Raw genomic sequence first — 15570 nt, forward strand, 5'->3', positions numbered from 1 at the left:
AGTCCCTCTAAACCCTTCAGCTTTAAAACTCAAAAGAAAAGTCTATGACTTTTGGACAGCAGGTATCAGGCAAATTTCTGTTTCAAAAAAAAAGGAAGCTGTGAAAAAAAAAAAGTCAGTATCATGTTTTTTCACTCTTGTCTGGACATTTTCAAAGATGGTCCAGATACAACTGACAGGAATGTACTAACAGGATTAACGGATTAACACTTTTGCTACAGAGAGCTTAATTTGATTTTGAGAGATTAGGAAACTCACTTAGAAATGACCAAAATGTAGACAAAGTTTTGGGAAAGAGTTCTTTTATATACTTTTATATACAATGATAAACTTACTCAAGACTATTTTTTCCAATAGTGTCCTATGTCTGGAAACTAGCTTCCTTAAGTCACTTGTCTTTCTAACTTCAATTATAGAGAAAATGTAGTCCTTCTTTTCTTGTGTACCCTGAACTCCATCTGCAAGGCATAAAACACCATCTAATGTCATATAACTTTTTTGTTTATACTGTGTTAATTTTCTAAATTATTCTGAAAATTAGATATATTTCACAAAAAAATAAGACAGTCTTTCAGGCAAAACAAATATTTTTGTCCTAGAGGAAGTTATTATGACCACACAGTTCAAAACCAAGTGACTCAGCTGAATAAATCACTATGAATTAGCCAAGTCTTCCCCAATTTTAAAGTAAAACACAATAAATTAAAAAATTATAAACATAACCTTTGTGGAGGCTTAAAACTGTTTTAAAGTGGACTTTGTATATGATAAGATTGACAAGACATGGCTTTTCTTTACTGCAAGAATTTAGCCTAGCTACATGAAATGACCTTCCAGAGATTTCATCTCATCTGGTATTAGCCAGGAATCCACAATCTGTTCTTTTAGGCCTTTCTCCTAGCCAGTGGCAAGCAGTAGGCAGGAAAAATTAAATGTCATGCTAAAAGAAGTGCCCAGGCTGGAATATGTTACTATATGGGGTGCCTAACTCTACCAGATACAGCATAAAATCTAAGTTACATACTAAGAGTGGGCATCTTGTAGGTACCCAAAGTTTCCTTAAATTAATTAATTCACTTCAGGTTGTCCTAGCTCATGTGTTTTGTTTCCATTCCTGTTCAGAAAGCTGCAGGCCAAGAGTCAGACCTTTTCTTCTAGTCTTTTCTCATGAAAAAAAGAGGATTTAAGGTTTATATCATTATTGTAAAAATCCTGTTGAGATTAGATAATGGATTATGTAATTATATGTTTACTTCTGTGTGTTCTGCTTACTCAAAAATGGTGGTGTTCCCCTAAAGTTGCAGAGCTCACACAATTAGTGGAGCAAGGATTTCCTTCAGGAAAACTGGTAAAGTTTTCTTAATCTGTGCTGTGCCATGTGCTGTATTTGTATAAATAAAATCTTGCCAAAGAGCAGTTTTGAAATGGTTTCTATCCATAGTCTTGCAAATAGAATAAAAAAGAGAAAAGTGTCAGACCAGGGTGAAGTGGAATAGGTGGTGATAGATAGAAATGTACTCATAGGATAAAAATATAAAGATAGGTAGAGTCAAGAAAAATTAATCACCTTCATTACCAGATAAACCAGAAAGAGCCCTGTATACAGAGGTGATCTGATCTTTTTTCTTTCTTTCTTTCAGGTAGGGAAGAAATTCCAAAAGTAACAAATAAAATATAACTCAGTTAAGTCAGGGATTGTTCCCGTATTTGATTTCACACTTCAGATTATAGGTTAAGAAATCATCTCCCCATTTTACTCTCTATTTCTCTTTGAAATTTTCCAAGCTGTTTCTCCTCTCTCATTTCTCAGCAGCCTCTTCAGGTCAAGTTAGAGAACAGTCTTGATAAAAATTAGAAATCTCTTTTGTTGTCTTTGGTATGATCAAACATGAACTTTAGACCCAACTAATTTTGCTAAATGCTGGTCCCTGCTTTCTGCAAATTCAGCTGTAACACTCAGAATAGGAAAGCACTCTGTGCTTTTAGGAAAAAGTGTGGGAACTACTATGGTATGTAACTGTATGAAAAATTAAATGATGGGCCGAGTGTAATTCAAGTTCTTTCTTCCCAGGAAAACTTGGGATTTAAGGAAAGCCTTTACAGCCTCACTGGGGTTCAGTATGGTATTACATCCATGTTTGATAGCAGATATCTTATTGAAATTGAGCCAAAGCCAAGAACACAAGCTTGGAAAAGCAACAGCCTCTTATATAAATATTCCCAACTTCCTCATGCATCAGACACAGGAAGAAATATATCTTACATATTATATGCAGTATCCAGTAGGCTACATGCATGTTTTTTAAAGCAAGTACAGATGAAAAGTGCTGAACTCATCCATTCTGGTTGAAAAAATAGAATATTACATCAATAAACTTTATTCTTATTGGTGGCATAAAGAAACTGTTATTTTCCACTTGCTTCATGGTACTTTGAATTGTACTTAAATGTTTCTTATAATTAGAGAGTTGTGCCATTTCCAGAACTTTTGCATCTCAACTACATCCCAGTTTTGTTGTCAAATAACCCCTAGAAAAAAAATACACTTTCTTCTTGAGCAAAAAAGGGATTTTTTTCATCATATCAAGTGTTATATATCACAGTGAAGAAGCAGGATTTTGAAAAACCAAAGGAGCTGTATACACCCTTCAACATATATTGAAATCTAGCATACTAGTTTTGTTTCTCTTTGATTTTCTAAGACAGATATAAAATGATGTATGGTATTCTACTCTTACAGTCATCATGACTTTGCTGTAAAGGCATACAGCTGACTTTGTTAGTTACACATCTGCATTTTGCTGACTTTGTACCAGATCAAAGGGTTAATGGAAAAACCCCATGTAGCTCTAAGTGCAGATCTTAAAGAGGACTACATGGAAAAAACTGGATAAACTTTTAAGAAAATGCTGCTTTCTTTAGTGTTTTATCATCTGCTCCTGTTGCTGTCACAGTGCTGTGGCAATGTGACAGCTAGGGCACACAAGGATCCTGTGATCTTCTGTCTCTAACTTCCTTTTCTACATGGAGTTAAGCCAGTTTTGCGGTTAGTAACCTTCTCCGATCTTCTCTGCTCGCTCATCTTTGACATCGGTGTGCATGAGTCGCTGTAAAGAATGGCAAAAATGAAGGTCAGGTGAAGGAAAGCTCATATAATTGTGCATTTTGCATTGAAGTTGAAATATCTGAAGTTGTTCTGTGTCCCAAAGGTGTGATGGGCACTGTGGTGAGTAACTCTACAAACATTAGACACAGCATTAGAGAGGAACAGGCTGCTTTACCTTATTGTCTTGTGTTTGCTTTCAGTAGGGTTAAGAGGAGTCCATGGGGTGACAGAATTGAACTTCTTATAAATAGCTAACATTTTTTTCATCTGAATTTGGGTCAGCTGCTTTTACAGTCAAATGGTGTGGTCCTTCATGGTACAATATTGAGCTACATGATGACAACTGTTTGATGCTACTAAGTATTGTAATGGCTTACATGATCTCAACCAGCTCAAACTAAAATTAATACTAAAATTAATACAGATAATACTTATTACTGTTGTAGCATTAGGTGATATTTTACAGCAGAAGAATGAAAGCCCTTAGCTATATTTAGAGTACTGTCACCTTATAAAGAGAGGGATTTGACTGTAATGCACTCTCATCAATTTACTACACTGAGCAGTTTATCAGTCTTGGAGAGACTTACTGAGTTGCCCTGGGTCCTACAGAAAATTGATAGCAAAGCCAGATACTGAATTCTGATCTTGTGTGTTATAGTTCATAATATTCTCATTCAGAGACCACCTTTCATTTCTTACATGCAATTGAAAATCAATTTTTAAAGCATTAGGTGAGCCATAACTTAATAAATCATCATGAAACCAAGTAAAGCAATGGCTTAACCTCAAAATGTTAACAAATGCTAAGGGATTGAACCCACAAATCAAGAAAATCACACTCCATTACTGTGAATAAGTTGAGAACTCCAGAGCATGTTGTTCCTAAAAGAGGTAGAAAATTTTTATGGGGATTCTCAAGTCTCTGAAGAATCCTTCCAACTGCACATTCCCTTATTCCCTCCCAGAGGCCATTATTCATCTTTTCAGGAATCTTTGTTATGTCCAGGGAAAAAACCTGTGTGTGAAGAACCATATACCTGCCCCATAAAGCAAGGAGTCTCCTGGTGGATTCACGCTGCAGATGTAAATGGAGGCCCAGAAGAGGGGAAAAATCTGGTGGCTCTATTGTGCTCACTGTACCTGTAAGCCTGTATGCTCAGATGTCCTAAACATTATGTCCTGCCTCTTGGCAGGAGCCTATGAACTCAAACCCCCAGTCATGCAAACAGGACTGATGCAGTTTCCAGGCTAGAAATTATATATGTAATAGGGTGGAGGGCTGCTGAGTGAACTTGATCTGTAGTTGCCCCAGAACATGCAGCAAGAGAAGGTTTCTGCTCTTTTGCTGATCAAAAAGGAGAAAGTGCATTCTTCTGGTAAAAAGAGGGGAGAAAAGAACCAAATTTGGGACTGAGTTATCATCTTCAGGCTGATTGCTGCTATTTAAATAATCTATATCTGTGGCTTTGTGTGTCAGTCAGGAGGGTCAAATAAGGTATTGTGTTTTATCCCTTAATGATTCACATGCATAAAAGTGAGTTTGAACTGGAGGTTCAAATCCAATGGGGTTTTTTTTCCAGATGGTCTTTTAACATCTGATTAAAATGCAAGAGCAAAAAGGAATGCCGTGGCTTTTGGAGGGAAAAGCAAAATTTTATTTTCCAAGTCTGCAATGAAATTCTACATTTTTGTCCGTCATTCACCTTTTGTTCCACATCAGTTTATATAAAGGAAATTTTCTAGCCAGGAAGTACCAGAAGTTCATCTATTTCTCCACAGTTTTCCTGTAAAAAGTTTTGTATCTCTGTTCTCACAGACAGAGATAGTAATCTCTGGAAATTAAACTCTTTTGTATCTCATATCATAAGAGGTGTAAACATTTGTATCACAATTTTGTTTTCTCGTATATAAAACTATCACAGTAGAAACTTTTTGTAAACTTTAAAATTGGATCATAAAACCATGTATTTCATTATTTTACAGACCTCAAGGGTTAATATGCAGCTGTGAGAAAAATAATGTTGGCAATGTACCAAAAGAGCAGTAGCAGTTTGTAAACACTAAAAAGCAGTCTCAGTTTGTAGACACTTTTGTTCTGTTAAAGTCAGTATCATAGTCCTGTGTGACATGGCAAAGCAAGATTTTCAATTTTCATTCCCTGAGGGTTTTTTGTTTTCCTACTCCAAAAGAAGCTAGCCCAAGAGTAACTGGCGATATAATACTTATTTTAAATCAAAGATTTTATAGTGTTTCTAATGGAAATAATAGGAACATTTTTATTGTTTTTCACTTTTATTTTTTAAACATTCCAGTATCAGAACAGCTATTTCTTGTTCAGATTCTGTGTCTTTATATTAAGGAAAAAAGGCTACTTGCTCTTTCTATCCAGTCATTCAGCACCAAATGAGAAGCAGACTGACCTTGGAGATATTAAAAGGCTCCTTTGGCTTGAAAGTTTAATGCATTTAAGAGTTTGAGAAGACATTATAAATACAGCATGTATTATATGTAACAATTGCCTCTTGAGCATAAGAAAAGGAAAATGTGGGGAAAGTTCCATAGAGAAAACTCCTTTTGGGAAAGGATTGGTCATAAAACAAATAGCATTTCAGGGGTTTAGCCTTGCCTGGAACAGACATGCTGTGATAATCTTAGTAAGACTTCTACACCTGAAAAAGTTTCCAAGTCCTTGCTTTTTTATCTATTTCCCTTGGTGGCTTTTTAAAAGAACTGACAGTTGATTTTGCAGCAAAGAGTATTTTCAGTGTTGACAACACTGTTTATTGTGTCTGTGCAAAGAGAGTGAAATCAATTTCTCAAGAGTATTTGAGCCCTGGGGTCAATGGACTGAATTTCCATTATGGAAACTACAAGTTACTTAAACTTGATGTAACTTAAGGAAAGCATTTCTTTTGTTTAATTTTTTTTTTTGCATTTGGCATTCTTATCACTGCCCTGACATCCACACAGTGCTCCACCCTTGACTAGCAGAAATCTGGGCAGGCAGTTGACACCTGTGCTGTTTCAAAGAGACTGTGCTCTAGTTTGCAAAGCTGGATGCTGAAAGCTGAGAAAATATCAGATCAGAAGGGATTAAACTGATGACCTTTATAGAGTGGTTAGGACCTTTGCTGAAGTCCAGAACTCTTTAAAATGCAGAATATGATGTTATGCTTTCAACCATATCATAGTAACAATACAAATTGCTTGTTTAGTGCAAATTGGCCTGAAAATGGGTACATGTGACAAGGTAATTTTTGATGCACAAATGTGACATTGAACTAAAGAGTATGAAACAGTCAAAAAGATAATTATGAGACAAAGAAGCTATGAATCCTCTGCTCCTTTGCAGGATCTGTTGCTTCTCAGTAGGGTGACTCAGAGCTAAACTGTTCACCAATGGAGTTAACAGTCCAGCCAAGAGGATATACAATCAAGAAGGCCTTTTCTGATGGCCTTTCTGTTACTTAATTTCCATTTGTATGGCAATTTGAAAAATATGTACAAGTACTAAATATTGTTACAGTGCATGAACAGAAACTAAGACTGGTGTTTCTATCCATTCATCTGTTCTCAGATGAAATGAATATCGATGGCTATGTCAAGCAAAAGATTCTGCTGTCTGAAAATAAGAAGAATCTTTTTTTCAGTCACCTTTCTTTCCTGTCTTCTCCATGAATCTTGCGTCCTTTTTTATATAGTTCTCTAACTAGTAGGAAGTATTTTAATGACCCTTTAGGAGACAATTTTGAAAATTTGAAAAATAGAACTTCGACACTCTAGGTGATATCTCCTTTCCTCCACTTCAGTATAAAGAATTGCCTGGAAATGTTCACAGTATCTATTGTGATAAAATAAAATAAAATAAAATAAAATAAAATAAAATAAAATAAAATAAAATAAAATAAAATAAAATAAAATAAAATAAAATAAAATAAAATAAAATAAAATAAAATAAAATAAAATAAAATAAAATAAAATAAAATAAAATAAAATAAAATAAAATAAAATAAAATAAAATAAAATAAAATAAAATAAAATAAAATAAAATAAAATAAAATAAAATAAAATAAAATAAAATAAAATAAAATAAAATAAAATAAAATAAAGGCTGACAGGTAATTTTCCATTTCAAAACTCCTATACATTTTGTGAACTAAGCTCTAAGAAAGCAAAATAAATCCCTTTGTAGGATTTAAGCAGGGAGAGACCTGGTTCTTGGATCCTATTCATACAAACCCTCAAAATTCATGTCCAAAACCAGTACAATTAAAACTGAAGTCCCTATGTGAACAGATACTCATGAACTTTTAAAAAGAATGATACCTGCAGGATTCAACTGTACCGGAGTGGGTATCATGTTTGCAGTTTTTTATTAAAATCATTAGTTTCCCACATGCTAGTTTATCTTCCCGGTTTATTGGGATCTTTTTCTTCATCCTCTGATTCTGTTATTCAGTTCCTTACTCCACAAAGTGTTGCTGACTTTATGGGGACAGAACAGAGAACACTGTGGGGTTTTGACTGTCCTGAATCAAGACTGAGGAAATATGGACAAAGGGGATATGTACATGAATCCCTTCTCTGTCCCCAGAGATACATAACTATTCCATGGAATAATAATCAGATATATGTCTTGACTAAGATAATGCATCTTCATTTTCCTTTTCACCCTTTTGTTCCAATGGTGCTGTGCAATCTGCTGGGTGACAAACCGTGCAGCCTGGTTTAGTCTGGTGAGAAACACGCTGCCATACCTGGGTGTATGGGCAGATTAACTCTTCCTCTTTTCTTTTGTTGCCCCTCATGCAAGACATTTACCACTACCTGCATCAATATGCCTTTCTCCTGTATTTTTCCAATTCTCAATTTTAACTTCAGTATGGAGTGTTCAGCTTCTAATACTCTGTCAGGCTTGGTGCTGTAACCACCTCCGTGAGGTGCCCAGGAACCCTCTGGATGAAGAATATCTAGGAGAATGATGGAAGTTGATGAAGTCAAATTACCAGTGGTCTGCTGGTGTTCCTTAAACCTAGGACTTCTGAATGGCTCTTTTGCCTGCAGAAGCGGGCAGAACAACAATTCTTGTGTGCAAGAGTATGATGAAGAACAACCAGTTCTACAAGTGTTGGTTGATATATTGAGAAACTTTTTCCCCAGAGATTACATTGTTGTTGAAAGGCTTTCAGTCACTTATTTTGGAAGAACTCCTGGCAAGTTGCTTGTGACACAGACAACCCTCTTTTATCCTGACAGGAGCATAGCATGAGTGGCTTCTTGGTATCAAGTTTAGTAAATGAATGATGTTTTGTAATACTTTGGCATGACAAGCATTCTATTGAGACCAAGATCAAAATATTGCAGGATATTTGTGTCCATCTGTTGCACTTTTGGCTGTCTGATTCAGTTGCAAAGAGCAGTTCCAAACTCTTCTACAAGCTAATGAATAAGGCTTTCAGAATGTGTTTAATACCTAGACCTCATAAGGGCTTGTGGCATGTCTCAAATGGAATATTTAAAGAAAAATAAAATGTTAAAAATGTATTCAATTAGTACTTTTTTCTCTGTAGGACAAATGCAATCATTTTATAAGAAAATCAAAGCAAAATTTATTATAAAGGCAATTAGGAACTTCAGACTGTCCGTTTTAATTTCAAAAGAAAGGATACTAATTTCATTTATTGAATTAGAATCAGTAAAACATTTGAAAGTCTCTTCATTAAGATTATGAGTACCCAGTTGTAGAAAAGAGACATCTAATATCTTTTTCCAACTGCGGCTGTAGAAAATGAGGTAACACAGAAAAAGCAAATTCTCAGTTGCCATCTGTGTAATGGAATGGGTAAGGCAGTACTGTGCTAAGAAGTGTGCTCTTTGTGCAGCTTCAACAGATGACAGTGCAGCAGAGAAGAAAGGTGGAACGCTTCATGCCGGGTTAATTGTCGGCATCCTGGTGCTGGTCCTCGTTGTGGCTGCAGCCATCCTCGTGACTGTCTACATGTATCACCATCCAACGTCAGCAGCGAGTCTCTTCTTTATAGAGGTAAGACAAGAGCAGCACTCTGTGTCACTAATCCTGTCTCTTGGCTAGGGTATTTGGAGTTACCCAAATAGATCTTTCTTAAGCGAATCAAAAAATGTCTTCGTGTTCATGGTGTAATCTTTGACGAAAAGGAGCTCTCTCAGCAGGGGATATTGTTTTGTTCTTAGCATGCTTGTCATTCTGCTCCTTTAGCTACCATTGCTATTACTTCTTTTGCTTGTAGACAGGACATATATCTAAGAGATATATGTCAGATATCGCACTACTTCTCTTTCCTGTTCTTCATTTTCCTCACAATTGCATTTTTCCATTACCTTTCCTGGGCACTGTCAGTTTATTTCAGGGCATATAATTTTTCTATAATTTCTTCTGTGGGGGGAGGAAAAAAATATTCATTCTTAATTCTACAGAAGAGCTGACTTCTAGTACATTTTTAGCTGGAAATTTGTGTTAGCTGTTCCTCATACCATTTAAAGGAATCTTTTTACACTTTGTATAGAGCATGAAAAAGATTATTTTCACCTTATTTTTAACATCTATCATTTCTTCTGGTCTTTCTATTAGTGTAGAGAGAAACAGACTCTTTTAGGCCATGATTCATCTTAACTATTTGAGACATCCCCTTTAGGATTAGATGAATTGACATTTTTCTCCCTCAAATACAGATAGCTATCTTAGGTGCAGATACCTACATGGCAGATGCTGACATTTAGTCAGTTCAGTTCCACTGCAGACAAAAATATGAGAAAGGAAAATTCTCCATAGGCTTTTGTGTCCACAAAAACCCATGAATACCTACACCTCTTTGTGGTTTCTTTTTTTTAACTCAGTAGCATTCTTCTGCCTTGTGATAAGTATAGATTTGCTGAACATGAAAGAAAGGGATGACTGTTCTTAACCCCCACTTGTGGTATTCCCTTCCTGTGAAGAGCCTGGACACTTGCTATTGGACAACAGTGAAGATGCAGAACCACTGGAAGTGTCACTAGGGACATACCTTAGGGATTGCTTAGGCAAAAGCCTGGACCAGGAAGATGCAGACATTTATTCCTAGTGACAGCAATGAGAATTGAGGTGAGACATGAACATGAACAGAATTATTCATCTTTAACATCATATTATAATAAATATTCTTCTTAGATGGAATAGTAGTGACAGAAATCAGAATGAATTGTTTATCGGTATTCCTGTTCTAGTAATGTAACTGTGCTAACCATGAGGGAACAGAATCCATATAACACATAGTTTTCTCTCATGTTTATGCAGCATTTCAAGCCAGTTCACTGTTGATATAGACAAACAAAATTCCACTGAAGTCCTTGTATGAAAAAGAAGGTTTTGTCCCTTTCTTTTTTTCACACTCAGATTAAATTTATATGGATTGAATGTCTATTCTTCCACTCTACTAAAAGCAAGTTTCTTATCTGTCATAGTGTGATAGAAAAGACTCTTTTATGGTCTAAAAGAGTCTGTTTCTCTCTGCACTAATAGAAAGAGCAGAAGAAATTATAGATGTTAAAAATAAGGCGAAAATAAGTGAATGGCAGCATGTTAATTTATTTCTTTCATTGATATCATACTCATCATGCAAACAGAGGTGTCTTATCAGTGTTGTTAAACTCATCCCACTGAATCTAATCCTTAGGTGCCATTAATCAATCTATCATTCTATTCTTAGTCACAGCCAACATGTCTTTCAGCAAGCAATGTAGTCATTTAGAATAAAGAGAAAAACATAAACTTTCTGTATAAAATAAGGAGAAATCAGTCAAAATAAAATTTATGTAAAACAGGGTATAACCTACATTCTCTATTGGTTACTAAGATAATTGTGCTACTTGTGAAGGACCAGCATTAGAAAGAATTGTAAAAAATATGAATGGGTGGCCTTTCCCTGTGAGTGGTGCAAACACTGATGTAGTGGGAAAATCACTAAAAGGGATGAAATAGGGGATGACTGTCCTTCAGAACACTTACACAAATGTCAAAACTTTAAAACCATTTTTGGTATCGTAAGCCTAGAACAGAACAAGGTAATCATTCTAGAAATGAAATTGCTTTCAATAAGTTTAATAATTTAATTTTAAAAAGAAAGTTGTTTTATCAATTCAAAAAATAATTTAGATAAGTTTTTTTTTCAAAAATAAGTAGAATGTGTTATTCATATATCCATCTGATCTATAGGATTTACATTTTTCTAAAGAAGATTTACATGTTTGCAAAGAAGAAAATACCTTCTCAAACTTGCCTTTTGAAAATTAATTGCAAAAAATAATCAGGCAAAACTGGCATAAATAGGCCAGTGTTACAAGAAATCATTCTTTATTGCATTTGTGCAATTGAAAAATATCTGAATAAGCTGTTACAGATAACATCATAGCCCACAAAGCACAGAAGACAAGCTGCATTATTTATGGGAAATGAATGAAATATGGATCTGATGTTACCATTCTAGGAAAAGAGCTCAAGAGGTTTGCCATGGGCTTGGTCATGAAATAAGAACAAGAACATAAATATTTCTGAAAATAATACTGTTTCCTATGGGTCTCTTGATGAATAAGCACATTGCACAGTTAAAACAAGATGTGACAGATGGACAGGCATCTCCCTCCTACAGATGTCTAAAAAATTACAAGTACACTGTAGTCTGCCATCAAGTCTTCAAGCCAAATCAAGATCCACATCACTTTATCTATCATTAGTAATTAATATAACTCTAAGGCTGGCCAAAAGACAGCTGGCATATTTGTGTTTACTTTTAAAGAAGTTATTTTATGGAGGCATCATATAGACATTAAACATAGCACTCATTCAAAACTCTAATTAATAGAGAAACTTCTTTTTACATCTAAGATACTGCCACTAGTTGGTAGGTAAAATGTAATTTTCAATCAGATTTTGTTGGGTTTTTTGGGTTAAGGTTTGTTAAGGTATTTTTAGTAGATTTGTTTTATAGTCATGAGTGGTTATTGAAGAACAGTGTAATAAACTGATCCTGTATCTGAGGCTTTAAGTCTCTTTCTTCCTTGTGTTCTCCACAGATATCACCCAATATTCACTTACCTCCTCACTCAGGTTCTCACAAAGCTCATCGCAAATCCAGTTCTTGTTTGTCATGAAGTGAGCTCTTCCAGATAAGAATAAATACACCCAGACTTTGATTGTGCTGTTTACCCTTGCACTGATAAAGGCAATCTCCTGTGGAACCTCTGAACACCATTAAGTGATATCCTGAGTGCAGAATAGTTGGTTTAAATAAACAATACACAAAAGCCAAGAAAAATACCATTTATTACAAAAGCTATTGTCTTAGAATATAGTAGCATTATTCTATTACTTTTTTTACCTTTTAAGTCTGAGGAAAATGCTTCCCTAGGGGTTTTTGTTCGTGCCTGTTGAGCAGAATACACATGAGCAGCCCCAGCAGGAATAAGAATAGCTACTTTGAACTAAGAGTGTGAGAAGTCTTAAATACCAGTGCTATTCAATTTGCCTGTGGTAGTGTGCAATTTTAAAACAATACCATCCAAACAGTTCAACGCATTTTCAAAATAGTTCCACTTTTTATTAAGTGTGTAGAAGATTTAATTCAAAATGCACTGTTTTCCTGTTTCTTCCAACCACTACACTGTTCAACATGGCTTTTATTGTTTAGGTTGGACATTTCTCTGGTGGCCCAAAAACAGAACGAATTATCAGCTTTTAAAGTCAAGGGAGCTTCAGTCAAAGTTCCAATGAATGCAGGCTCTTCCTAAGAGCTAAGAGTAAATATTGACAAAAGATTAGCTTGCAGAATGACAGAAGAGATATTGCACGCCTTGGTTTTCTATTTACTTATCGTTAGCATTGCAGTATTTCCTCTCCACTGAATTTTATTTAGTTGCCAATGGTTTCCTCTCTTTAATCACATTACATATTCCTAACTTGAGGAATCCTGTGTCTCTGGAGTATACTTTGAGCTGATCAGGACTGATTTTTGTAAAGTAGGATACATGTCAAATAATGCTCTTATTACTTTCTCAGTAAAGTTTATGTCAGAAATCTAGCTATAACATATATCACTATACATTAGCTATAGCACAATTAAAAAGTGATTGATTGATTGATTTATTGATTGATTGATTTACTAATTTATGTATTCAGGATGTGAGGCTTGATGGCCAAGAAGTCAGTCATGATGTCCTGAATGTCATGGATTGCATACCTGTGATAAAGGTCACAGCATATGTGATCTAGAGGTCCAAAGCTCAATGTAAAGAGGAGTAAAGAAATTCCCAACTGAGCCAGATGGATTTGCTCAGATTTCAATGAGCTGTGGGCTAAATTGAAGCTTTAGTTTTATATGTTAATTCTTCCCTTTTTTTCCCCCCTCATGTTCTTTCTTTTTCCTGTATTTTTAATCTCTAATTATTTACATGTGTGTTTGAACTTGGGTGTTGAGAGAAATTAATGTCAAGTGAACATATAGCAAATTGAAAAATAAGGTATAAGTCTGACTACTTTTTATTCAGTTGTTTTTTTCATGTTTGCAACCAGTTATCAGTGGACAGAAGGGTTGCACGACACAAGTTTACACTTGCATACTTTGTGTGTTTCTTCCCTTACTTCCTTATATTATGATTCAAAGTCCTTTGGAGGCTTGAGATTTACCTCAGTTGTCATCACAGTGCTCTGCCATTGGAGATCAAAGGTAATATGATCTGGCCACAGCTGAGAAGTGAAACCTGGTGGGATGGGTCCTGTGCCTGGAGTGCCCTGTTGGATGGTTACCTCTTCAGGAGGGACAGGCAGGGCAGCAGAGGTGCAGGGGTGGCACTGTCTGGGACAGAGGGGCAGAATGTATGGAGCTCAATGGCACAAATGAGAGCCTCTGGATGAGAATTAAGGGACAAACAAATAATGTAGATGTCATCGTGGGAGTCCACTACAGACCTCCTGGACAGGACAATGATGAATTATTCTTTGAGGAACTAAGGGACTCTTCCAAGTCAACTGCCCTTGTCCTTGTGGGAGAATTCAACTTGCCAGAAATTGACTGGGAACATCACACAGCTGGTATAACCCAGGCCAGAAGATTTCTAAAAGCCTGGATGACAACTTTATGGAACAGGCTTAGAAAGATGCCCTCCTTGATCTACTCCTTGTCAACAGGGTGGATCTTGTGAGCAAGTGGAGATTGGAAGCCATCTTGGCCATAGTGACCACGAAGAGATCAAGTTTAAAATCTCTGTTAACAGAAGGAAAAATGCAAAAACCTTGACTCTGGACCTGAGGAGAGTAGACCTCAGACTGCTCAGGGAATTAGTGAGTAAGATCCCTTGGGAAAAAAAGCTTTTGCAGGTGCTGCTGTCTGTCAGTGCTGGTCACTTTTCAAACATCACCTCCTGAGGGCACAGGAGCAGGCAATTCCCAAATGTCAGAAGTCAAGCAGGTGAGGCAGAAGGTCATCTTGGCAGAACAGGAATATTCTCTTAAAAATAAGGAGGATAAGGAAGGCATATGCCCAGTGGAAGCAAGGTCAGGTGACATGGGAAAAACACAGAGCCACTGCTGGCCACTGTAGGGAGAAAATTCATGTGGCCAAAGCTCAGCAGAGCAGAGCTGTGGGGGACAATAAAAAGAGTTTTTTCAAGTATGTTAATACTAAGCAGTGTAAAAACAACATTGTCCCATTACAGGATGAGGATGGTCTCCTCACAAACAGGGACAGAGACAAGGCAGAGGTGTTTAACACATTCTCTGCCTCTGTCTTCAGCAAGGATGATGGACCAAGGGTGCCCTGAGCTGGAGAACCATGACTGCAAGAATGATCAACTCTCAGTCACCCCTGAAACCATGCAGGATCTGCTGGTCCAGCTGGATCCCTACAAAGCTACGGGGCCTGGTGGGATTCATTCAGGAATCCTCAAAGAGCTGGATGATGTCATTACGGAAGCTCTCTCAATTATTTTTGAGCAGTCTTGGGAATACAGAGAAGTCCCAGCTGACTGGAAGCTGGTGTAAGCTGTCTGAACTTTCAAGAAAGGCAAGAAGGAGGACCCCATAAACTACAGGCCTGTCAGTCTCACTTCAGTGCCTGGTAAAGTTATGGAGAACATTATTCTGGCAGGTATTGAAAAACCTGAATAATAAAGACAACACACTCACTGGTCACAGCCAGCACAACTTCATGAGAGTAAAGGCTTGCTTATCCAACCTGATTTCCTTTTGTGACAAGGTAACCCAAGGGGGGCCAGTTGATGTAATGAGATTTTTCGATTTCAGTATAGCTTTCAATGCTGTTTCTCACAGCGTCCTTCTGCACGAGATGTCCAGCTCACAGCTGGATAAACACACCATGTGATGGGTGAGCAGCTGGCTCACGGGTCAGGCACAAAGGGTTACAGAGAATGGAGTGACAGAGAATGGGGACCTGTCA

At 36.5% G+C, this 15570-nt stretch overlaps 1 protein-coding gene across 1 annotated transcript in view; it reads left to right on the plus strand.

Moving 5' to 3' along the window:
- PLXDC2 (plexin domain containing 2) overlaps positions 1 to 15570 on the plus strand; it is a 251777-nt gene that overhangs the window by 225483 nt on the left and 10724 nt on the right. Inside the window, exon 13 of the mRNA XM_039709905.1 lies at positions 8992 to 9152. Coding sequence (XP_039565839.1) covers positions 8992 to 9152 — 161 coding nt within the window. The remainder of the gene's footprint in view (positions 1 to 8991; positions 9153 to 15570) is intronic.

This window comes from Passer montanus, unplaced genomic scaffold (assembly GCF_014805655.1).
Source record: "Passer montanus isolate IOZ18808 unplaced genomic scaffold, ASM1480565v1 scaffold10, whole genome shotgun sequence".
Taxonomy (NCBI): domain Eukaryota; kingdom Metazoa; phylum Chordata; class Aves; order Passeriformes; family Passeridae; genus Passer; species Passer montanus.